We start from the raw sequence: 22,353 nt of genomic DNA, 5'->3' as shown, positions 1-22,353 counted from the left end.
ACATATTGACGGATGTTGAAGAGGATAAGCTCGACGACCTGGACTAGTGCCTTCGGTATGATATCTTCGTTGTCCCTCGCCATTCCTAAAAGTGGACAAAAATGTAGAAAAAAATCTGCAGTCGACTTTTCGTCGATATGGTGTATGGTGCACACTCGGCTGGTACTAGAGAGTCATTCCCGCCTGCGCCTACCTCTGCAATGATCTGGACAGGATGTCCTGGTGGTAGCCCTAGCTGCAGGAGGAAAAAATAGCACAGGTGTCGTTGCAGGGAGAGGGTAAGGGATCGTCATTCGATTTGAAATACTGCGCTTTGCCCCTTTCTTCCTTCCCCTCATTTCGAATGCCCTCATGGCTGAGGAATTCCTAAATTCAATACAGTTTGACGGAAATAATGCAGACCTCCAGGCTCCCAGCACCCACGGTGAAGGAGAAAAGCCCAAAGACGGTGAGCAGTCAGGCTATCACGCCCTTTTTCTTCTCTGAGAAATCCGCATATTAGCTTTTCGGATAGGGATAGATACGTTCGGAATGGGATTTATCAGGGGTCCTCCGACTCACTTTATGCCTGGATTTCAAACAAAAAATCTGGAGCATGCTCAGCTCTCTCTGAATTTCGGGAAGCAAGTATGTTGCCTGCTTCTTACTTTCATTTCTTATTTAAATTCTTATCGAAACAGGAAATGTTCTTCAAAGCAAGATTCGATTACGACGACTATCCTGGCAAGCATTAGGCAATCTCTTGGCCGCGCCCTTTTTGACGCTCCGTATTTTCAAGTGTTACTCTGCACCAGCAAACTCTGTGACATCGAGAAGGTCATATACAATAATGATCCACGCAGTGGAGACTTCAAACACGTAACTTTGACCATCACATTCTCTAGGCCTCCCCATATCAAAGCTGATTGGAAGCACCTGTATCCGCGTGACGAGCCGCTACCGCCTGGGGTTCACATTCGGCGGGCTACCGAGGATGACTGGAATAATGCCATACCCAAGGATGAACACTGTTTTCAGCCTTTGTCTCCACTCCCTTGCGGGGACCGGCGGAAAGCCCCGATGAAGGTGCTTGGTCCTTCGTGTTCGCTTTAAATTATTAACACTGACGCCTCATCAAGTTTGGACTTTGGAGGACATATCAGTTTACTGCCGTCTTGGACAAGAGAGCACGAGACAGCGTTCTTCATACTCTTGATCGGTTACGGACGCTGGAACGCGGGGAAGAAGCTCGAACAACAGTGGATTATGATCCCATCAGGGTCATCCAGACATCTCCTTCAACAATAAATACCATTGCCGATTATTTAAGACACGAATACAAGGACCACCCGAACTCCTTTGAGTGTCAATACTTGTTCCTCGGGCTTGTCTCTCATGGCATCCTCTTGCCGCACGCTGATTCCGGTGAGCACCTTTCGTCTCCTGACAAACACAGACTTATCTTTCCTCAGTCAGCAAACTGAGGCACCACCTACGGTTCTCGTTCAATGCTCCTAGGGTTCTCCGTGCCCTTTTTCGGTTAGAACGCCTAGATGAATCTCAAACGGAGCAACAGGTCAAGGCCGCAGAGGTCGTCCATATCACTCAGGCTGGCCATTCGACCAACGAAGCTGGTTTTCCGACTGATCTTCTGTCGGATCGTATTTTTATGAGACGTGTCCACGTCACCCCGACTCGAATTCTGCTTTTTCCAGCGACGATTGAGACCAGCAATAGGGTCATTCGACATTGGGCAGAGTTTCAGGACAACTTTTTGCGCGTGAGGTTTGTCTAGGGACTTTTATATCTTCCCATTACTTCCTTATCACACAGTTTTGGGGACGAAAATGGTAAACTTCGGATCAACGCGCTTTTGCAACGAAGCGACGATGATGTCAGTCTATTCTGTTTTGTATGGCTGAACGTAAACACTCACACTCACACAGAATCCACGCACGGGAGTTCTTGCACGGATACGCATTGCTCTTGAGGAAGGCATACAAATTGGCCCACGACATTACGTGTATGTTGTTCTCTTCTTTTACAGCATATGGATCTGAACAAGGGGAAAGTTTTCTTGCCGCCGGCGAGTCACAGCTGAAGGAACATTCTTGTTGGATGATTCACGAAGAGCCGGATCGCGGATTCACTGCAGACATTGTCCGTCAGCATATGGGCAACTTTGGACATATCCGCATTGGTGAGTGTTTGATTGGCCTGGTGGCGCCTCAATCTCACGAGGGTCAAGTTGCCAAGTACGCTAGTAGGATGGGTTTATGCTTCAGCGCTACGAGGAAGGTCTGCGACATAACGTCGAAAGAGAGAATACCAGACATCGAGCATCATGGATAGTGAGCATGTCTGTCTCATTTTCAGCGAAGTGTCGTCACAGTATCATAGCAACTACACTGACGGCGTGGGGAATTGTAGCGTCGAGCTTGCTGAGATGTGCGCCAAAGCTCTTGGAAATACCACATCTCCATCGGCGGTTCAAATACGGATGGGAGGGTGCGCTCAACAGTTTCATCTGGCACCTCGAAGACGCTAACGCGCCTCGTGTGTAGCTATAAAGGCGTTTTATCCGTCCTTCCTCGCCTTCGAGGAACGCACGTGAGGGTGCGCCCTTCCATGAGAAAGTTTGCTAGCCGCAACACTGAATTGGGGGTAATGAAAGTAGGTCGCGCCCCTTACCGAGAGATCCGTTATAGTTAACATTGTTAGATATCCACCCACTCACATGCCCACCTCAATCGCCAGGCCATCTCGCTTCTATCTCATCTCGGCGTGCCCGACGAAGTCTTTGTCCGGATGATGCAGGTCCAGATTAGGAATATCAAGAATATTGAATTGCACATTGAGCGGTTAGACGATACAAAGCATATGGCCAGGAAACTCTACAAGTCTTCGGAGCTGCCGATCTTGCAGATGCTGAAGGCCCGATTTAACAAGGAACCCCTGTTGCGAAATGTGCTGAAGTGCATAGAGTGTCAGCTTCTGCAGGATTTGAAATATCGGGCTGTGAGTGTTGTTCCGGACGTTTTATGGAAAGCAGGAAGAAGCAGGAAGACTAAACAGCAATGCCAATTCAACAGCGGATCCAAGTAAACGAGGGAGCCTTTTTGATGGGTAAGTAAGCCTCGTCTCCGCAAACCATCCATTTGCTCATCTTCGTCCATCAAGGTATCGCGGACGAATTTGGGTAATTTGGTTCACGCATGGTGGTATCTACTGACCAATTCTCGTAGTGTCTTGAAACCAGGAGAAATATACTGCGCCGTACATCCGCCTGGAGGCAAACGGCATGTTGTTACTGGGCAATGTACGATCTTTCGTAATCCATGCCTCCATCCTGGTTAGTGTGATTGTCTTTGTGACTATTTTTGTCCACACCCTAGATTTCAGGTGATATTCAGCTAGCAACAGCCATCGACCATGAGCGGTTTTCCTCGCAGGTCTGGCAGGACCATCCGCCTACAAACGTCGTCATCTTCTCTACGCAAGTGGGCGAAAGAAATCTTCCCTCTAAGTGAGTATACGATACTTTTTCTGCTGTTTTTATATGAGCTCATTGTAAATAGACTTTCTGGAGGCGACTTGGACGGTGCGTCTCGAATGCTTTTCCCATTCAGACCGTGTTCTAATTGCCTATTAGGGGACTTCTTCACAGTTTTATGGGACCCTGAACTTCAGTGAGCTATGGCTGAAGACATGTCATAGTATACAACGTTGATGAGACCTTCAGGATCAAGGATCCACAAGAACCGATGGACTATACTGCTGTAGAACCAGAGGAGATCCCAGATGAGCAGGAGAACGTTGAAGTCGAAGATATATGTGACTTCTTTGTAGGTACGTACGTTCTCTTCTCCGTTTTCTCGCTATGACACGGACATTTCCAGAGTTCATGAAATCCGATGTCCTGGGATTAGTTTCGAGTATACACGAGGCGAAATCTGACGAGCTTGAACCGTCCGATCCTCAGTGTTTGGAACTTGCACGATTAGCTTCGAACGCGGTCGATTTTACAAAGTCGGGGGTGCCTGTGAAAATACCTCTTCATCTTCAAAACAGCGAGGGTCCAGACTTCCAACGTGAAGGCGGATACGAGTCCCCAAAGGTTTTGGGACAACTTTACAGGCTTATCCAGCCACCTCTAGAGCATATACCTATCTCGTAAGTACTGCCTTTCGAACGTTTGGTGAGTAATGCTAATTTCAGACTTAACGAAAGCGGCGTGCATCGAAAACACTCCTGGTTACCAAACATGATGATACCGACATTGTACCTGAAGGAAGCAGGGAAGGCCAAACATGCCTATGACATTGAATTGGAGGGGCTCATGCGAAGGTATGTGCTCTTCTGTCGCACAAGACGACTCTGATGACGCACATAATACAGACACACCATGTGTGAGGCAGAGCTGTGGGCGGGCGTCTCCGTCAATGGGGATCGAAAGAAGAAACGAGAACGTGACTCCGCTGTGCGGGTAAGAAACAGCTTATCCTACTTATTCTCGATTCTGATTACTATGCTCCCGTCGTTAGGGACCTGTCAAAGAGGCAATGGAGGCATTGCGGCGTACGTACCGAAATCATGCAAAGCGATTTGTCAAAGCTCAGCGCGAGGGCGGGGACATGAAAAAATGGGCTATTGCTGCATATCACGTTACATACGAACGAGACTCGACGAACGAATACGTCAATATACACAACGAGAGTAACAGGGGAAGCACACCTGGCAGCATGTATGCTGATGAAGGTTTACTTGAGGAACAAGATGAAGAGGTCCCTCGGAAACAACTGATTTCATTCCCATGGATATGGGCGCTAGAGGTATATGCTCCTTTCAATTACGTCCTGGGTGTTTAATTTATCGCTGATCCACTGGTGTAGCTGTGTCACGCTGTTACAGACGATATTATCAAGGAAGAGGAGGAAGACGACGCTGCGTTGTTGCAAGACCAGGTGGAGGACGTCTGACTATTATTATTTGGTGTGATTCGTAACGTAACCAGCTGTGTTCATAGCGAGACCAGATTTGAGTCTATGGCATAGTTAACAGATGTGCCTTTTTTCTGGAAGTACTGTTGTGTACGACTTCATCACCAAGTTCCTCAATATTAGGCACAACCTTCCTCCCAAAATCAACAATGTTACATTAGTACCGTTCAACTGTACAAAATAGTGCAACTACGAAAATTTGGACGACGTCGCCCCTTTGTATTATGGTACATTTACGATGCCCGATGAATCTTGGGGTACTGTGATCTTGGGTGACGTAGGAGAAGCCTTCCATTGTATCGCGTGGGGCGAAGCAGGGATGAGCGTGGAGGAGCTGTAAGTGTTGGGATAAATTGTTGACTTGATTCTGACTCGTCATGAATGTAGCCGAAGTGTTTGGAAGCACGCGAATGCTCTCCACTCCATTGGACTTCATCGCCATGACCTCGAGCTGAGGAACGTGCGACAGATCGGAGCGGGACCTTGCGTATTCTTGATTTTGAACGATCTTCACTGGACAGCACGTGTCCTGGTGGAGTGGCGGCAGTATTGACAGCAAGCATGATTTTGCCCTCGAATACTCTAGTTGATGAACTTTTCTGTAAATAAACAAGGAAAAATGGATTCAAGATCTGAAAATTGAAGATACCTTGGGTGCAGTTATAATATACAGGACAGTCCATGAATCGCAGGACATATGAATTTATCTAGACCTCAAGTTAGTCGAACAGGTACTTTTTCGGACGACGGAGGCGGAGACTTGATCCATGATTCAGTCTCCGGCGATCTTGAAGCGTTACTCCCGGGTCATTTTGAGATGCAACTTTTAGGGCAGGAGAGTCGATGTCCATCCCTGGGTATAGGTAAAGATTCCATAGGTCCATGATGCCTTCCAAGGATGTACTAATCGTACTGCCTGCCAGGAGCCAGTTTTCCCACCACACAAAGTTCACTTTATCATCGATGCTGAACTCGGCAAGCTTCGACGGTGACCCTGCGCCTTCTAGTGTAGGTGTATCCATATATTCAGCGCTGTAGAAGAAGCTAGAAGGGAAGGAGCGGGACGTCATCAGGCTGCACGAGGCCATAGTTGAAGAACACTTTGCAGTAGTCGAAACAGCAGAGTCAGCATACGCACCGTGGTTGGTTCACCTTCCAACCGTTCACCCCAGAAAATGTCGATGAAAACCCAATTACAGGTCGGCAATACTCGTACAAATGGCTAAGGACAGAGAACTTTTCGCAAACAAAGGTGAAAAGGAGACCATCCAAAGTTCTACAAACTAGCAACTTTGAAGGATTTCTTTGATGGCTGAAACTAGACGCCCATGGAAATAGAACATTTTGAACGATGAACGCTGTTGGTGATGATTCTTTGCCAACGGTCTGGAAGCGGGCAGAAATAATGTCCCCCTGCATAGTGGGTGCTCCCGATGCCAAAATCGAGAACATGGCTACAAGATGAGAGAGAAGTAAACCATGTGGCAAGAACAGAGAGTACAAATTCTGAGGGGTAGAGACGCGGCAGTCGAGCGCAACGACGAACGTGTCTTCTCACTGTAGTGGTCGATGACCACCTCTTTAAAAAGTCTTTCTGAGAGTTCTGGAACCCCCATCATCCTCTCCCCATTTCCTCTCGGCCGCGACGTTGTCTTCCTATCTCTCTTCAGGTCGGCCTTTTCAGCCTACTATACGCAATCGGAACGATACTAGAGCGTTCGAGTGCCAAAAGGCAAGCACACCGTTCAATTATTTCCTTGGAACTCTGCGAGCTAATATAGTTACTCAGGACTCTCCTAGCAGCTGAAAGGCTGGCAATCTCTCCAACTTGTACAAGGGCCTGGCTCCTTTTCTGAGGATCGCCTTGAATTTCTAGAGGATGCTCTTTGCCGTCATCCTCACTTCGAAGGAAACTTGGGTTGAACAATGCAAAGTTTCACTCATTTCTCTTGCTTCTATGGCTCATGAAATATATTCCAGCTGGATGTCGCGCGCCACTACCACACCCTGCGTCACAAAGTAATAGTTGTACGAAAAGTCACATATTAAACGACCTTGATTGAGAAGAATTAGGTCGTTATTTCAGCGATAGGATCATTTGTCGCAATATGTTATCCTTTCATAATCTGTATTTCTATCTATGCCAATCCCTTGATAGACGCTCGCAAAAGTACTGCGCTTCCATTGACACGGTCCAAGGGAAAGCAACAAAGTCATTCTCGTAAGACGTACTTTCCTGCTTTCTAACTCCATTCTCTCATTCGCATTCGTCGCCCAGCAACTGACCGGCAACAAAGTATTCAGGATCAGCGTCATCCGCAGTGCCGCTGTCGCAATACTCGACTCCTTCCAAGCCCTAAATGTTCGTTGGACTATCTACGGTGATCTAGCATGGTATCTTCTCTGTGGTTCAGCAACCGGTGGCTCCGTGGGTTTTACTTTATTGCTCTCCATCGTATAAGCTAATTTATTCCGCAGTAGTGGCAACTGGACATTCACGTCGTGGGCGATTCATCGACCCTCGCTTATGCCACCCAGCGCCTAGCAAGCAGATCACCGATTCTCCTTCGCCATGCAGGTCACCGACAGCAAACGTCGATATCCTCATCTTGTCTTCGGCGGGCTCGGAAGTCGTCAAGCGCAGCCTGGTCAACCAGGATCCCCTCCATTTTTACCTCAGAAAGGCTAAGGCATCGGGAGCCACTTACCAAGTCTCATGGTATCAGCACCGTCAATATATCGGAGAAGGGGTCATTACCAAGTACACCAAAGTTGATGTCGTCATGGCTGGCACGATGATGCTGCCATGAAGGTTCCCCTTGAGGTGCTTCTCCTGCACAAGCTCCAGGGATGGCATGATCATATGACGCCACCCAAGCTACACAAGCAAAGAAAGCAGACTGTCGATGTAGCAGACGTTCAGTGTACCCTCAAGATTGTGCTCCGGAGCTTGACGGGTTCTCATAGATCGTGGGCCTGGGCGGCGCTGAGTTTCTTTAAGGAGTTGTTCCAGCGCCTTACGACGAATAGGGTGAAGCTTTTCTGTTTCACCTTTGTGGATTCACGTAGGGATGATTGGGATGAGCTGGGATTTGAGCTGGTGTAGAGTAGATTTGGGCACGTATTATTGTCTTGCTGCTAGCGAGCTGCCTGTCTTACTGGTACCGCAATAGTGCGAGCTCCGTTCTATATCTTTTGTCTACACGCAGTATGGATGATACTTCAATGACTTTATGCATCACATGCTTGATTGTTTCTGCAGGCACCTCGTCTTCGGCGCGGAGCCGCGGCCTCCACGAGCTGGGGGGCTCACTATCGAATTTGATATGCCGCAAGAGAAATATGGGGTGGGAGGAAGCAGAGCGATAAAGGAGACATGAACACCAGAGTTATATCGCGCGCGTCAAGCTTTCCTTTGGCGTTGCAGAGTAAGATTGTCGTGTTGACACCACTGGTCACTGCTACGGGAACCCACGTAAGTTTCGAAACCAGGCAGAAAGGTACGTGTTAGGTATGACATCCACAAGGCGTTTTTCTATAACGATCAATGAGGGACTGATCATTTGGGTCAAGGAAGAAGACCCTCTCAAAGTCAACTATCACCACCTGAACATCCTCCACGTCGACTTCATGGCGGGCCAGGCAGCGCTTGGTGGAGCAAACAGGTCGTGGAGCCAAATCGCCATGGAGAACACAAAGGTTTATAAATTCCATAGCCAATCGGAAGATGGTGGAACATATAGCATCCCGGTGCTCCTCGCCCAGATCATCAGCAACGATCTTTTCCCTTTCGTCTGCCTTCTCGCAGAGATAACGCAGGTCCTTCCCAGTGACATGCTCCAATATTGAGACATACACGGTCCGTCCTTCCTGTTCAGGAAGGCCCGTCACATAGAGGCCGAGGCACCGAGTAATACAAGTTCCTTGAAGAGATTTTTCTCGTACGCTCTCACTTCGCTAGCAGCAAACCATGCGGCAAGATGAAAAGGATCAGTATCGTCGTACTCTGCACGGAAGTATAGGGGACCATAAAACTTGGCGACGATAGTAGAAGGAGAATTCTTTGGTGTAGAAGCGGTCCAAACATGAGTGACGCGTTTTCGAATGCCGCCGCACAAGCTTTGAGATATGGTTATGGACAGAGATGGAGATGGTGGGAGATGTATGCGATCAGCAAGACACAGAGCGTATACGCCATTCATCTCTTTGACGCTGCAGGGACTCCTTATTGTGTTCGCACCGCTCGTCGCCCTCGGGAAAATCAGGAACAGGGACGGCGTATAGCTGGTAACAAGCGCCGGAAAGTAGATGGCCTTGGGGTCTTCCAGCGTTGTGTGAGGAAGTAGTTCAGACATGACATGTCAGCGGCCCCTTTGCTCTCCTTCATGGCAAGATCAGGCCATCATGCCGCCTTGCAAACCGCCCCATAATATTGACCAAAGATGGAGGTGTACGTGTTTATGGGTAATCGAGGATGGAAGCATTCTGCGGCAAAAGAGCCCAACAGTCGCATTGCACCTATATTCTTGGTCAAGCGGCTGCCTGGTTGTGGTCTTTGACGGCGGAGGGAGCGAACTGACGGCCACTAAAGCGAATTTGCAGGAGAAAAAGGTGAGGTTGACTGAAAGAGTTAGTCACGAGGTCACCTAACGCTGAGAATCAAGGACGAACACACAGTGACTTTGGTTCCTCAAACAGCGGTAGAGGTACTCGCTGGCCTGGGTACGTCTCAAAGCCGAGCCAAACAAACAACACTATGGATGTCGGCGCAAACCCCTGAGCCAGCGGTAGAAGTACTCGCTGGGTACGCAATCAGCGAACTTGTTCCGAATACGTTCAATCGCACATTGGTCAGGCGGTTCGTCAAGTCGAACCCTTTCCAAGCCGACCATCTCTGCCTGAACATCATCGACATCGATTTCGAGACGCACCGGACAAGACTCGGCAGAACAAAATGGTCCTCGACGAGATGGGCTCTGACGATGGTGGTCCTTGGGCCTAAATCGGTCTGAAAGACGCCTAGGGTTGGTGAAATCCATAGTTCAATCGGAAGAAGGTGGCGAATATAGCATCACGGTGTTTGTCAAATGGCAGGTAATTGGTCACGACCTCTCCCTGACTACAGAAGTACCGTAGGTCCTTTCCAGCGACATGCTCCAGCAGTAGGACGTGCACGGTTCTGCCTTGCTTCCATGAAAACGTGCGGCGTAGAGGCCTAAACATTAAGGAATGCCAGTCCCTTGGAGAGACTCGAGATTCTCGTACGATCCCACTTGAGTGGCGGCAGACCAAGTAGCAAGGCAGAGGGGGGCCCTGATGTCCGTGCCATCGGAGTCACCAAAGAATAGAGGATCGTAGAATTTGGCGACGACGATAGTGGAGCCTTTCTTCGGTTTAGAAAACGAGGTGGTAGCAGTCCAGACGTGGGTAACGTGTTCTCTAAATCCACCGCATAGTTTATGGGATAATGTGATGGATAACGATGGCGACGCCCGTGCTGGGATACGTATTCGATTGGTGAGGCATAGAGAGAATATTCCATTCTCGCTCTGACGCTGCAGAGAGCGCTTATCGTGTTTGCGCCACTTGTCGCCCTTGGGAAATCGAGAGGCTTTGGCAGGATAAAGTTCGTAGCAGGCGCTTGGATGGCATTGGGGTCTCTGGTATCATTTGGTAATGTCAATTGTGCCTCCTGGACTATACAGTTTTACTCGCCTCGGACCTGAGTCCCGAAACGCCGATACGACGACCGATAGTGAGAAGTCGCGGTGAGCTTCCTCCTTGGAGCTTGAAGAGAGTGTGTCATCGGCACTGGTGGGTGGCATGTGAAGCCGAGTGACGTTGGAGGAAGGAAACAAGCGAAATGATGCCATCAATCACAGATTTTGAATGTTAATACAATAAATACTACTGTCACGGTGGCAGATACGATGGGCAGAACAAATGCTTCAACAGAATAAAAAGATAGCCGATAAGTAGAATAAATAGTATGTCTGTTTGATCATGATTGAAAGTTCATCGTTACTCGTCTCGGCTTCACACCGACCATACCACCAGAGCCGCCACAACACCAACTACCAGTCCCTCCACCCTCAATCCCCCAGCTCCACTGTTCTGAGTGGCCGTCGACGTTCCTGACTTTCTCGACGTCGACGTGGACACGCTTGACACTGACGGCACCGTCGTCAACGTCCCTGACCCTGACGGATTGCTGAAGATGGTGAGCGAATCCGACGGGAAATCACTTAGGTCCGTCCTACACACGACACATGACACGCGTCAATAATAACGTCGGACGCCAGACAAAGGAACGAAAGACGCACACAGTGACCTCGAAGGAGAGCGTAGTTCCACCCCCATCGCTTACTCCGAGGACGGTGGTGCTGATAGAGCTGTCCAAGCTACTGAGGATGGGAGTACCCGTAGCGAGTGCCGTTGCAGTGCCAACATCTGCTGGGAGGGTGGTATCCTGCGCTTGTACCAAGAGCGCAAAAGCTAGGAGGACAGGCAGCGTGACCTTCATGGGCGCAGAGAAGAAGAACTCGACAAGAAACGAGAAGCTTTATACTGTAACGCGTCTGAAGCTTCTAGAGTTGATCATTTTGGAGCAAGCAGTTTATCCGAGTTGTATCGTTGACGGCCCGGCCTATCTTGACATAATGAACTGTGATGATGTTATGGCGCGCGATGAAACATGGAAGAATATACAACCTCGTGGCGATGGATTTGCACCGAAGTGATGGGAAAACAGCAAGTCGGGAATGGATATTCCGCATCCGTTCGAAACCCCATGGGGTCAAGAGAAAAAAACAAATAAAGACCTATAAGTATATGTTCTTCCTTTGCATCTAAATAGTTAGGTACAGATATGAATGAGAGTGGAGCGAAATCTCGCCCGTGGGTCACGATGAACTTTAAGAAGCGGCGGCTGCGGCGAAACCTGCCCGGGTTGCACTGCAACGGTTTTGGCTTGAGCACCGGAAACGTTGGAAACGCAAGAAAAGAGGGGTCCTACCTCACAAGTGCATGCTGACCTCCGGCATCCACATTGACAGCTGAATATTCCTTCAGTTCCTTACTACGCACCCTCGTCGGTGTCTCGGCAGTCTCTTCTTTACCCAACCCCAATTGCGCAGTGCTGCCTACGCCCCATGCGTACAGCATTCCTTCTGTCGAGCACGCCAAGCTGTATCTGAGTCCAGCAGAGATGGTTGCAATCTTCGTCGATGAATACTCGTGATCGAAGGGGGGGAGCGTGGGTGCAGGCTCTTCGTCGGTTGGCGGCGGGGGAAATGCTATCCGGACAGGTTCACGAATGTGCAGGTCAACGACTGGACGTTTCAGCTGGGGATCATCGATAGGACACCCATACTTCTTTGATAGCTCCTCTCGGAGCGACGGAAGTTCTTCTTCGTATTTCTGTAGAGCATTTATCATGGCGGGATGGTCATTTGCAAGCCCAACGGCGTATTCGTCGCATCGTCCACATCCATAAACCTCACCATTATCGAACAGAAATATGGTATGGAATTCACTTAAGAGACAGTCAGGACCAAAAAGATGGATTAGACTGACAGACTTACCCACACTCTATTGCAATCACCCGGGCACCGCCATGCAAGCTGGGATGCAGCGAATCAATGAGCGTCGGGACAGAGACGCTCGTGTCTGGTCCAACTCGTTCGGGCCTTAACCCCAGCTGATGCATATGGTTCAATCCCCAACCGTATACCGAGCCTTCTGAATCCACCGCAAACGACTGGTGACTCCCGGCTCCAATAGTGACAATATTACGCAAAGAGAGCCGCTCTGGCTTTAGAGTTGAAGTATGGTGTTGCTCTTTACGTGCGAGTTCTCCATGCTTGCCAAATCCCCATGTAAAGACGTGCCCGTCAGTAGTGAGCGCTAGAACATGGCTGGCACCACATTTGACCTGACAGATCGTTTCCTCGGAGAGCCAGGAATAGGACTGCGGCTGGGCTATTTTTGAGGGATGAGAAGGGTCGCCGTCGAAGCTCAGTAAGCCATCTTCTGTCTATGTCGTTATACGTTCACAGAAAGACTACAGCGGTTGCACATTGACTCACCCTAAAGGCTCCCCAAGCACGCAATTGACCCTCTGTGCTGATGACAACACTAATACAGTCACCCGCAGATGCAGAGACAGCAGTGAAGTCATCAAGGCCACTGACAATAGCCGGCGTCGATTCCAGCTCATCAGCATCTGTGCCTGCCACACCCTCCGTTTCACGACCCAGAGCAAATTCATCGTTAGCGCCCCATGACCAAACCTGTGAATAGAATCCATGACTTTGTGTCCGATTTATTTTCTCTGATAGCTGACTCACCCGGCCCTTCGAATCAACGAGCAAAGAATGCATTCCGCCCGCCGCCATACATTGAATACCCACACCTAGTTTCTCGAACTTTGGGTGATGTCTGGGTCGAGGAATTTCATCTAGAACGTCCGGTCCAAGCCCAAGCTGTCCAGATTCTCCTCCTCCATGAACGAACAAGGCAGATGGGGCGTTGGAACGTAAAGTAGAAAGTCGGTTCAACGGGCCTTGGACCGTTCGAAGTTTCTTCCGGCGAGGAGACCCTGGTTCGTGCGCTAGTTTTCGTTTCTTTCCATTTGTTCCTGGGGCGACTGAGACGTATTTTGCAGCTCGAGTTGACATGGTCATTCTTTCCGTCCGAACGATCGCCCCTATGAAAAAAAAAATAAGTGGTGAGTGACAAGAAGATATTCTGTACCAACTTTTTCTAGGCATCATGACTCAATCAAATAAGTTTCACTTACCAGGAATGCGAAAGGCTTTCAGATGTTCGAGGTCAATGGTGGTGGTGGGGGGAATTTTCTCATTTGTGACGTGACATTTCAGGGACTGAAGCACATGACATGTCACCCACGCGTTTTCCTTTTTTTTCTTAATTAATTAAGTTCAAGGATATTATCCGATCTGGGGATCCAACTTTCGAGCTCTGTCGTCATCTCCGGTTTTTCTATCTGCAAATCATATATTTCTTCATACAGACCTGCTTCTATTCACCTCCGATATACAATTTTCCATCTTGAGCGAGTAACTTGGGCAAAACGCGGCGTCGTCTATTCGCCCTTAGTTGCAGACACGCCTGGTCTCCGCATGTTTTGGTAAACTATCTTATCATGTTGCTATCCCTACTGTACAGAACAAGTGCATTTCCATACCCCAATTTCACTCTTCCAAAGTTCGATTTTGAAGAAGAGCAAACAAATGTATACTCCTACCGAACTTCAAGAGGCACACTTCTGGGGGCAAGAGTCCACATCCCCATTTCTACCAGAGGTAACTGCCGAATGAGCTCGATTAATCTGTGTTCTGGATTGAAGCATGCACAGACCTCCGAAAGGGATTATTCGGACTTAGTTTCCTGGGTAACGACAATGAATCTTAGAACATCAATATTCGTGGAAGGCTTTCCTCACAGATTCAGTCACCCGGCCATCTTGGGCGCCTGGGATAGAGAACTGTAGATTTCAGAGTTCATGAGTGATACTAAGAAGGCGTGCTCATGCCGCACCATGCTTCATGGATCTGTGTTTTGAGCTCTGAGCGCCACGGATGCACGTTGCCAATCGAAAGCTGGCTACGCGGAAGACGTATCGTGAGATCCGTGTGCTGGGAACACCGGGGAACAGACTGACCCAAAGACGTAAACTTCATGTATAAGCCAGTTCGCCCCAAGTATCTCAAAGTTGTTATCGCTAGGGCACATGCCTCATCAGAACGAAGTATTATGTATTATAACAATATCTCACCCGCCTGGTTGGCTTGGTCTTTGGATGTTCAGTCTTGATAAGTGAAGTAGATGTGCCAGATCGGGTTTTTACGCCGCCGCAAATATCGCTGAACTCAATTTTTGGCCTTCTGAGAGGGAGGAGGGCCAAAATAGTCGATGAAGTGGACAAACACGTTCATTGTTCGACTCGGAACAGGGCATTTGCCGAAGAGACTTTGAATAAAAGAAGGTGCCGGACTGAAAATCCTTCCAATTTGCGTATCTGTCGCATCACGACACAAGTATTCTCAATTCACTTATTATGAAGGACTTGGAGGGAATTCGTTTTCTTAGAGATTACGTCCGAGAGAAAGGATGTTCATTTGCAATACCACGCAGGCGATAGTCCAGATGAAATTCTTCATTGCACTCCATCAAACTTGTGGATTAGAACGATACCGCCACCATTCTCAACAATCCATTGGACTAATTTATTCCCGGAGAAGGATGTCAGCCTGAACGTCTCCCTGACTTTATCTTGCTTCTGAACAGTCCGTAAATAATCTGGAAGAAATAACAAGATAAAAACAAACCAATTCGATGGTGTCGTACTGGACTTGAGTGGCCATTTCACCAGGCTACACGATCGATGAATATACAATGAAGAATATCATCACTTGCCTCGGCGACCGCTCGACGCCCATTTAACATAGATTCGGAGGCCCATCTTTGAAACCTCGAACTTACAGACCTAACCCATCTCCGTGAATGGCCTATAAATTAATTTCGTAACATTTGGACAGCAAGGTCAGCTTATCTTACCAGGACGGACAGGCAATAGCAGGTTAATGATCCGGTAAGTCAGAAAGAAATTAAGATGTACTTCGACACAAAAGTGAATGTATGATGACCAAAGAGTGTATGGCGACCAAAATGAGTGGGTCTACCCATATCGTCTGTGGTGTGTCAGAGGGCTATGGGAAGAAAAGACAGGGATTCTTCATACCTCCGTGGTTAAAGCGAAGAATCACAATGAGAATAATACGAGGTGAGTATGCACGAAAGTGGACGGCTCAATAATCAGTAGCTGGTCAATCTGATATTCAGCCAATACAGCAAAAGCTGGTCGATGATCGGCTCTGTGGGATAACCTTTCAATTTTTGACATTGACAAAAGGAAAATAGCACGTACCGGTCATTTCGAGTCTTTCTTTTGAAGAGCATAAGAAAGAAGTCTGCGGCAGTGATAAAACTTGGCGGATATTAGGGCTTTCATTCGGAAGCGCAGTTATACACACGCAGATAGTCGGCGCTATACCCTAAAACCATGCCTTAACAATGTCCTACGCAGGCCATTACAACCTCAGGCTCTCGGAGAAAGGTAAAGACCTGTTAATACAGCCCTGTATAAGACGCCGAGACGTGTCCAGAACAAACATGAAAACTCACCAAAGAAGCATCATCAGAATGATTGGATCAGGATCAGGTATATGTAAAGGAGCGTGTGCCCTGATGAAGGGTATCGATGCAGCTAGATGCATCATACTGTTACAACGTACGACGAGTTATGAACTCCGCGAGATAATGATTATAAAGGATGCTCACGGATTTTCATGGATGCTTGAGCCCTGCTGCAGTTCCTGATGGCATGAGTGCTACGCCGAAAAGCTGGATAAGGGCGAAAATACGTGCGCCAAGAATTTCTCCAGGCCATGGAGCGCTGATAGTAATCGAGACTTGCTGCAGGGGCAGTACGAATATCATAGTATCGGTGTGGTTGACCTGAACTAAACAAGTTTCGAGTAAAATCTGAAACGAATTCCGACAGTAGTCGTCGTAGTCGGCCACTAACTGAATGACTTCATTATTCAAAGCTCACGTCGTAAATTATTCGTTGCCTTGCGAAACGCTTTCCGGTAGTCTCGTTTGTGTTCTGGTAGGGGGATTACTCGTCCTCAGTTTTACACATCGTTGTACTCCGAGGATCTTCTTCAAGTTCCCTTGCAGTGTCGCATTTCTCTTGTCGGTTTCTCCAAGGTTCCTTTGTTGGTCCGGGAACCTATCTTCGGACATCGGGACTATTGCAGACCTCGACAATATCATAACAGACGATTCTTCTCCCGCGAGGGAAAGCCGGTGAAATAATGCACGGGCCGTGCCAACGAGCACGCGTCATCCTCTATGACAAAGTAAACCTGGCATTTCAACTGAAAAACGCCCAGACTTCGCTATATTGTCATGAGCGGACACAGTAATACTTTCATGAGTGTCCACGCCCCTTGTTCACCAAGTTGCATGGACCGATAACCCGTATAGTTTTATGAATCGATAGGCAACTGCCTTTACCAAATAATCAAGGGCACGTTTAAACCCGCTATCAGGAGTTGTAGCGCACCTGGCAACTCGGATCACACCGTAGAAGGGACGAAGAGTTTTGTTGCGTATTTAAAGCAAAATCACTTCAGGACCTCTCTGACCGCAAATATGTTCCGCCAAAGGCCTGGAATCCGCCTTCGTCACATCTTTGAAGTTCTTGAAAGGATCCACAAACTTATCATCGACCGAGAGATGGTCTCGAGTACACCGAAAAGTATTCTAAGTTGGGGTCCGGACCTGCACAGCCACTGCATGGGAAAGTTTTCTGCCGGTACGCCCCTCGTCCTTGACGAAACTGTTACACTAACAAACGACTAAATCATTGGATCGCAACTTTCTGAATTGCGTTCTTCTGTCTGCGTCTAATCTGTCCCTCTTCTGACCCCTGAAGTGAGCACTTTTTTTTTTACTCCGGCGCCGGCAGCCCCTGCTGTTTGATAGAAGCACATTGGGAACACATGATAGTTCCCACCTCAGCGTTTTCCTTTGCTTCTTCAGCACCTCATGTATCTTCTGATGGAGGAAACCTGGATTTAAATCTGAACGAACTATCTGGGTCCGTAGCCATATATATGTGTGGCGACATGCAACCGTTGTCGGCAATATTCGTGTCTTCGCGATGAGACTTTTATGGCTTTCTGTGGCTCCCTTTGCCCTCTACTACTTTCTATCACTACTTGGGCGCGCTTTAAGGCGCCACCTGTTCCTGAAACAGACTTGCGTCAAGGACATCGACGCCCTTGGTCTTCCTCGTACAGCTCAACATAAAATTCGAGGCACTGCCGTAATCTGTGGTGGCAGGTAGCATTATCCACAGCATGATCCGCCCTTGGTTGTCTAAATGATATATCTGGCAGCATTTCAGGTCTCCTTGCCGCTCGCGTTTGCCTTGATCATTTTGAAGATGTTGTTCTTGTCGAAGCCGAGTCATGGTTGGGCCGTGATGACGCCCAACGGAGGGATGCTTGGAACCAGGAACATAATCGTTCCCGAGTAATGCAATATCACTCTTTCCACGGTTCGTCCGCTCCATTATGTATTCTCTACTCTCTTGACATTAGTCAACAGCATATCCTGCCCTCGTTTACCAGGTATACCGCAAGCTGTTCCCCTTCTTTGATGAGGAATGCAAAGCTTCTGATGTACGGTGGGTACCTTTCTGTTCTGCGCCTGATGATTACCCGGTAACGTGTCGGCTGTTTAGCATCAACCCGGCTGACTTCCGCCTTTCAACCTATGGTGAATGGCAATACGTCCCATATGAAGAATATGGCGGCGCGCTTCCAAGTTCGACGTTTGTCGGACGCATCGGTCTCGAAACGCTTCTACGCCGGTTGGTCCTCGGTGGTCGTCACGAGCATGTTCGCCAAGTTATTGGCACCGTTATCGGCGTCTCTAGAAGTGGGTCAGATAAGCGGTACCTTGACAAGGTTATTGTGCGCACGGAGGAAGGATCCTTGACTTTGGACGCCGTGATGGTTATGGGTGGGTCATACTTGCCTTCAATTCATGGAATGCGTCTCGACTTATTACTGAGACGCACCCAGACTGCACTGGTCCAGCAAGCGGTGGGATGAAATGGCTACGACGCGAAGGCTTCGGCGTTCCTGAATCGGGCGAGTACCCGAGGGGAAAACTTTCTCTCGAGGAAGTGAATGTCAAGTACAACCCGAACGTTTATTACTCAACACTGCGCTTCCATGTGCCCCCCGAAGTGGGAAAGAAGTTCCCTGGGCTTACGACGTCATGGGATCGGTGCAGTTCAATTTATGTCTGTTTAACCGAAGCTGGGGTTGAATCTCGCGCGTTATATTGCCAGCGTATCGAAGGTGACATTGGTACGCTATCTTGTACCACGTCCCTCTGGTGCCAGGTCTGACCATCTTCATAGTTCAATTGTGCGCCGGAGCCTGGGGCTGTCCCGACCTCCCTCAGACACTCGATGAGTTCAAGGAATACACGAATAGCTTGGTTGTAAGAAAGCCTATCCCGGAATGGTTCCTGCAGATCTTGGACATCCTTGATGAGGTCAAAGACACTGCGGAATGCAGCAAGACTCAATTCCGTGTGTTTTCAACCTATTTGCACATTGCCAATCTAAACTTGCTTATACAGTAACTGCAAATCACATTCGCTACGAGAAGGCTACTAATTTACCAGCAAACTTTGTCGCTGCTGGAGACAGTGTTATGAGAGTCAATCCTGTCTTTGGGTTAGTAGTTTCTGCCCCCCCCCCCTCTTTCATTGTTCTATTCTGATTTCTCCTTCTCCAGGCAAGGATGTATGAAGGCGTTCATCGGTGCCATTTGTCTCAATACGTTGCTGCAAAATAACGTCCAATCGATTCCGAGCAACTTTTCTGAGCGATTCTTCGAAATGCAGGCAGATAAGACAATTCCTTTTTGGTACGAAATTCTATTTCATCAATTTGTGGATTTGATTTGACTGCTTGTACCGTAGGGATGCAGCAAAAGCCTTTGGTACGTGGCAGGCCATCTTTGGCGTCAGACAGACGTGAATTTTGCGCGATTATAGACTATGGATATTCGACTACTGTGCCTATGGCTGGAGAAACGCTCTCCTCAGGTTCCTTAGGTCGCTGGTACGTGAAACAGATATTCATTTTGGCATTTTCCGTACGCCCTTCTCAAGCTCTGACTCAAAGCGCACTTCTCACTAGTATCTTCAGGACAAGCAAGCTGGATCAGCAATATTCCACTGCAGGCATTTATTTGCCCCTTCAATTGACATGATGCATCCTAGGCTTGTTGCGAAAGTGCTATGGCAGTACATATTAAACGCCACTGCACTACGTATTTCTTGAGTCTTGGTTCAGACCCCGCCAAACGTTTTTATTATTAACGTGAAGGCTTTACCTGTACTAGTACTGAATAGGAATCTGGAAATTCTGAAGTTTATGTCACCCAGATGGTTCTTCAATCCGATTGTGCTGAGTATGTCTCTTATGCGCGTGATCGGTATTGATATCATGAAAATAACTCCGTCTTGGCTTCCTAAAGTCAGCCCTAGTAACGAAGAATTCACAGATGATGAGCCATCATCTCATGACTCTTGAGCTCGAAACCACCAGGCAATCAATACATCTCTCTAGATTCTGCTTGTCATTGAATTGTCACCACAGATGGCTCAGTTGACTCAGTGAGCAATAATAGCAAGTCAACGCTTACACCAAAAAGTGGATTGTCTTACGTTAGAACCTCACATTTGCGTCTAATAAGGCGAAGGAGTCTTTCTCGTTGCATAGCGACTCACTAGAAGCTGCCGAGTTCCAGGCAGCCCTTCAAACTTGAAACTTGAAGTTGATTAGAAGAACAGAAACTCAGTACTCTTGGTGAACTAATTTCCAAGCTACGTGCCTTTCTTCGCCTATCATATATCAATACCAATGAAAGAGCCCCACGCCAGGACGCATGTGTGGCTGCTCCCTCGCGCAGTTCATTCAAGGTCAGGTGACATCCATGGGACTGCGAGATTGAACGCGCGGAACTCTTTACTGTACTCCGGCTTTTCGCAGAACGCGCTTAGGTTAATCTTTTTTACATTCATTCGACGGTGTCCATCAATTCAGTACGTCCGGGCTTCTAGTTCTAATATTACTGTTTTGCCGATGATTGTGTACAAGTCCGACGGAGTTCGGTGATTCTTTACGCTCCGTCGCCTGGTGGTTCGTCGTGCAAGTCTGAAATTATTGGCATATTTGTTACGAGCAACAGTGCGGGTGAATCTCTTTAATTTGTGCCCAGACAAACACTTATTAAGTTCTAGCATATATTATTTAGCTGTGATTCAACCAATATCTTTTCAGAAAGCGCGTCTTATCTGACTGCAATCGCCGGTTCATTGAAAGAGCTCGAGAAATCCGCAGACTCCTACTTGAAAGAGCCTATGGAAGCTGTATGTACCTAAATCATGCGAGATGGCACAAACAGGCTTAGCACGGGAACGAGTTTGAGAAGCAGAGTATCTCACATATCAAGTGGCGCGTGAATCAGAACAACGAATAGTGCAAAATGTCAAAATCTACACCGAGTGTAATACCAACTGGAGAACCACACCGGCATAGCGATATGAAGGGCAAATCGAATGTCCGTATGAGATGGTGAATTTCATTTCCCTGGTATAGCATCAGAGGTTTTTTTTTTGTTCTCAGCATTTGATTAACCGCAACAAGTAAGCTAACTACTAAGACGCGGTGGAGGTACAGGGCCTCAGGATCCTCTTTCCCTCTTGTTCCAGTCCCTCCGCTCTTCCTTTTGAGTTCCCCGGGTGTTTTGGCATGTAATGTGGAGTAGAGTAACGGACATGTATATAGCATCAGAGGTATGTGTACTTTACATATTCTTCTTGGCATAGCCAACTGGTACTGTAATATGCCTTATTACTACAGACCGTATAAATGGGAAAGATATGGTATAGCTGCCTATGTTGCCGAGTCATTGAGTATATTCAGCTGTATTCTTCGGAGACAGACCTGAATCCACGATATCGTTCAATGACCTCCTTTTTGGATGGGGTCCATGTAGGAATGTCATTGCAAGACCCCATGATACGTATATCGTCCGCCGTTGTGTCTGTAGATATTTTCAGATTGACCCCAAGACTCCGAGTGCGCCCGTGCTCTACGGCCATGATAAAAATATCAACGCAACCACGATAGCGGATCGAGCACTACGGACACATTGTACACAGAACAGTTTGAGAGACCACCCGATTCCCAAATCAATTCGAAAAATTTGCCAACCACGGCATCCCGAGTCCAATTCATTCGGGGCATGGAGGGGTTCCTAATCATGAGGTTCGGAGACATAGTACCCTAACCTGGATGAAAATCAGGCTAGGGGTATTCTTTAAGGGTCCGAAACCACAAAACGCTCCCGAACAAAGTTATTCGTGTCCTGATCACGCCGTTCCCCAAGATTCACCCTCTCAAAGTCGGCCATGACTGCCTGAATGTTGTCGGCGTCGATTTCGGAGCGAGCCGGTCAGCCCCCACTGGAGCAAAAAGAGAGTTGGAGCGGAGCTGGGGGTCGAATGATGATGTTCCTTGGAAAGACACGATGGTTTATCAAAATCCATAACTGTCGCGGTGTCTTGCAAAGGAAATCAAACCCTTTCGTCCCTATATCTCTTGGTCACAGAGATATCGCAGCTCCTTCCCGAAGACAAACTCCAACGATAGGATGTAAACAATCTTGCCTCCCTGGGCATGAAGAAGCAC

The 22,353-nt window shown here is 48.0% G+C and overlaps 7 protein-coding genes across 7 annotated transcripts; 5 read left to right on the top strand and 2 right to left on the bottom strand.

Annotated features, from left to right (window-relative positions):
• Nucleotides 1-351: 351 nt before the first annotated feature.
• Nucleotides 352-4,958, top strand: BT62DRAFT_1010006 (RdRP-domain-containing protein; the record flags this gene model as incomplete). The annotated part of the gene is made up of 24 exons (XM_043177601.1): nucleotides 352-448; nucleotides 503-627; nucleotides 697-1,065; nucleotides 1,119-1,404; nucleotides 1,452-1,764; nucleotides 1,813-1,873; nucleotides 1,926-2,002; nucleotides 2,052-2,179; nucleotides 2,228-2,330; nucleotides 2,380-2,487; nucleotides 2,544-2,652; nucleotides 2,701-2,997; nucleotides 3,032-3,105; nucleotides 3,160-3,178; nucleotides 3,239-3,331; nucleotides 3,375-3,505; nucleotides 3,558-3,580; nucleotides 3,632-3,668; nucleotides 3,722-3,828; nucleotides 3,879-4,152; nucleotides 4,210-4,326; nucleotides 4,378-4,465; nucleotides 4,524-4,811; nucleotides 4,872-4,958. 24 exons carry the CDS (start codon nucleotides 352-354, stop codon nucleotides 4,956-4,958), a joined length of 3,411 nt encoding a protein of 1,136 aa, XP_043036180.1.
• Nucleotides 4,959-7,087: 2,129 nt separating this feature from the next.
• On the top strand, nucleotides 7,088-8,828 carry BT62DRAFT_1010003 (uncharacterized protein; the record flags this gene model as incomplete). The annotated part of the gene is made up of 9 exons (XM_043177600.1): nucleotides 7,088-7,149; nucleotides 7,179-7,200; nucleotides 7,258-7,411; nucleotides 7,461-7,729; nucleotides 7,792-8,079; nucleotides 8,153-8,187; nucleotides 8,242-8,326; nucleotides 8,407-8,454; nucleotides 8,553-8,828. The coding sequence occupies 9 exons, from the start codon at nucleotides 7,088-7,090 to the stop codon at nucleotides 8,826-8,828; spliced, it is 1,239 nt and encodes a 412-aa protein (XP_043036179.1).
• Nucleotides 8,829-9,080: 252 nt separating this feature from the next.
• On the top strand, nucleotides 9,081-10,093 carry BT62DRAFT_367244 (uncharacterized protein). The gene is made up of 2 exons (XM_043180658.1): nucleotides 9,081-9,590; nucleotides 9,644-10,093. The coding sequence occupies exons 1-2, from the start codon at nucleotides 9,333-9,335 to the stop codon at nucleotides 9,989-9,991; spliced, it is 606 nt and encodes a 201-aa protein (XP_043036178.1). The 5' UTR covers nucleotides 9,081-9,332; the 3' UTR covers nucleotides 9,992-10,093.
• A 108-nt stretch (nucleotides 10,094-10,201) lies between these two features.
• Nucleotides 10,202-11,502, bottom strand: BT62DRAFT_1010000 (uncharacterized protein; the record flags this gene model as incomplete). Its single annotated transcript, XM_043177599.1, has 4 exons — nucleotides 10,202-10,639; nucleotides 10,691-10,790; nucleotides 11,026-11,235; nucleotides 11,303-11,502. The coding sequence occupies 4 exons, from the start codon at nucleotides 11,500-11,502 to the stop codon at nucleotides 10,202-10,204; spliced, it is 948 nt and encodes a 315-aa protein (XP_043036177.1).
• A 391-nt stretch (nucleotides 11,503-11,893) lies between these two features.
• BT62DRAFT_1009999 (RCC1/BLIP-II) lies at nucleotides 11,894-13,657 on the bottom strand (the record flags this gene model as incomplete). The annotated part of the gene is made up of 5 exons (XM_043177598.1): nucleotides 11,894-11,933; nucleotides 11,995-12,513; nucleotides 12,563-13,014; nucleotides 13,067-13,270; nucleotides 13,328-13,657. 5 exons carry the CDS (start codon nucleotides 13,655-13,657, stop codon nucleotides 11,894-11,896), a joined length of 1,545 nt encoding a protein of 514 aa, XP_043036176.1.
• Nucleotides 13,658-16,487: 2,830 nt separating this feature from the next.
• Nucleotides 16,488-16,938, top strand: BT62DRAFT_366905 (uncharacterized protein). The gene has a single exon (XM_043180657.1). The coding sequence runs from the start codon at nucleotides 16,594-16,596 to the stop codon at nucleotides 16,876-16,878; it is 285 nt and encodes a 94-aa protein (XP_043036175.1). The 5' UTR covers nucleotides 16,488-16,593; the 3' UTR covers nucleotides 16,879-16,938.
• A 795-nt stretch (nucleotides 16,939-17,733) lies between these two features.
• Nucleotides 17,734-19,867, top strand: BT62DRAFT_922394 (uncharacterized protein; the record flags this gene model as incomplete). Its single annotated transcript, XM_043184395.1, has 11 exons — nucleotides 17,734-17,915; nucleotides 17,972-18,132; nucleotides 18,183-18,261; nucleotides 18,319-18,599; nucleotides 18,662-18,952; nucleotides 19,006-19,179; nucleotides 19,230-19,326; nucleotides 19,388-19,519; nucleotides 19,575-19,594; nucleotides 19,650-19,716; nucleotides 19,804-19,867. 11 exons carry the CDS (start codon nucleotides 17,734-17,736, stop codon nucleotides 19,865-19,867), a joined length of 1,548 nt encoding a protein of 515 aa, XP_043036174.1.
• Nucleotides 19,868-22,353: the final 2,486 nt, after the last annotated feature.

The sequence above is a fragment of the Guyanagaster necrorhizus genome (assembly GCF_019112545.1).
Source record: "Guyanagaster necrorhizus MCA 3950 unplaced genomic scaffold BT62scaffold_27, whole genome shotgun sequence".
Classification (NCBI taxonomy): domain Eukaryota; kingdom Fungi; phylum Basidiomycota; class Agaricomycetes; order Agaricales; family Physalacriaceae; genus Guyanagaster; species Guyanagaster necrorhizus.
Note: the sequence above shows the minus strand (reverse complement) of the source record. Positions and strands in the feature narration are given on the sequence as shown.

Bases quoted from the DNA above. Each gene is read 5' to 3' on its own strand.
- BT62DRAFT_367244 (XM_043180658.1), top strand. From the start codon at position 9,333: ATGACATGTCAGCGGCCCCTTTGCTCTCCTTCATGGCAAGATCAGGCC. The intron at 9,591-9,643 runs GTGAGGTTGACT...CTGAGAATCAAG, and splicing joins CGAATTTGCAGGAGAAAAAG to GACGAACACACAGTGACTTT.
- BT62DRAFT_366905 (XM_043180657.1), top strand. From the start codon at position 16,594: ATGACTTCATTATTCAAAGCTCACGTCGTAAATTATTCGTTGCCTTGC.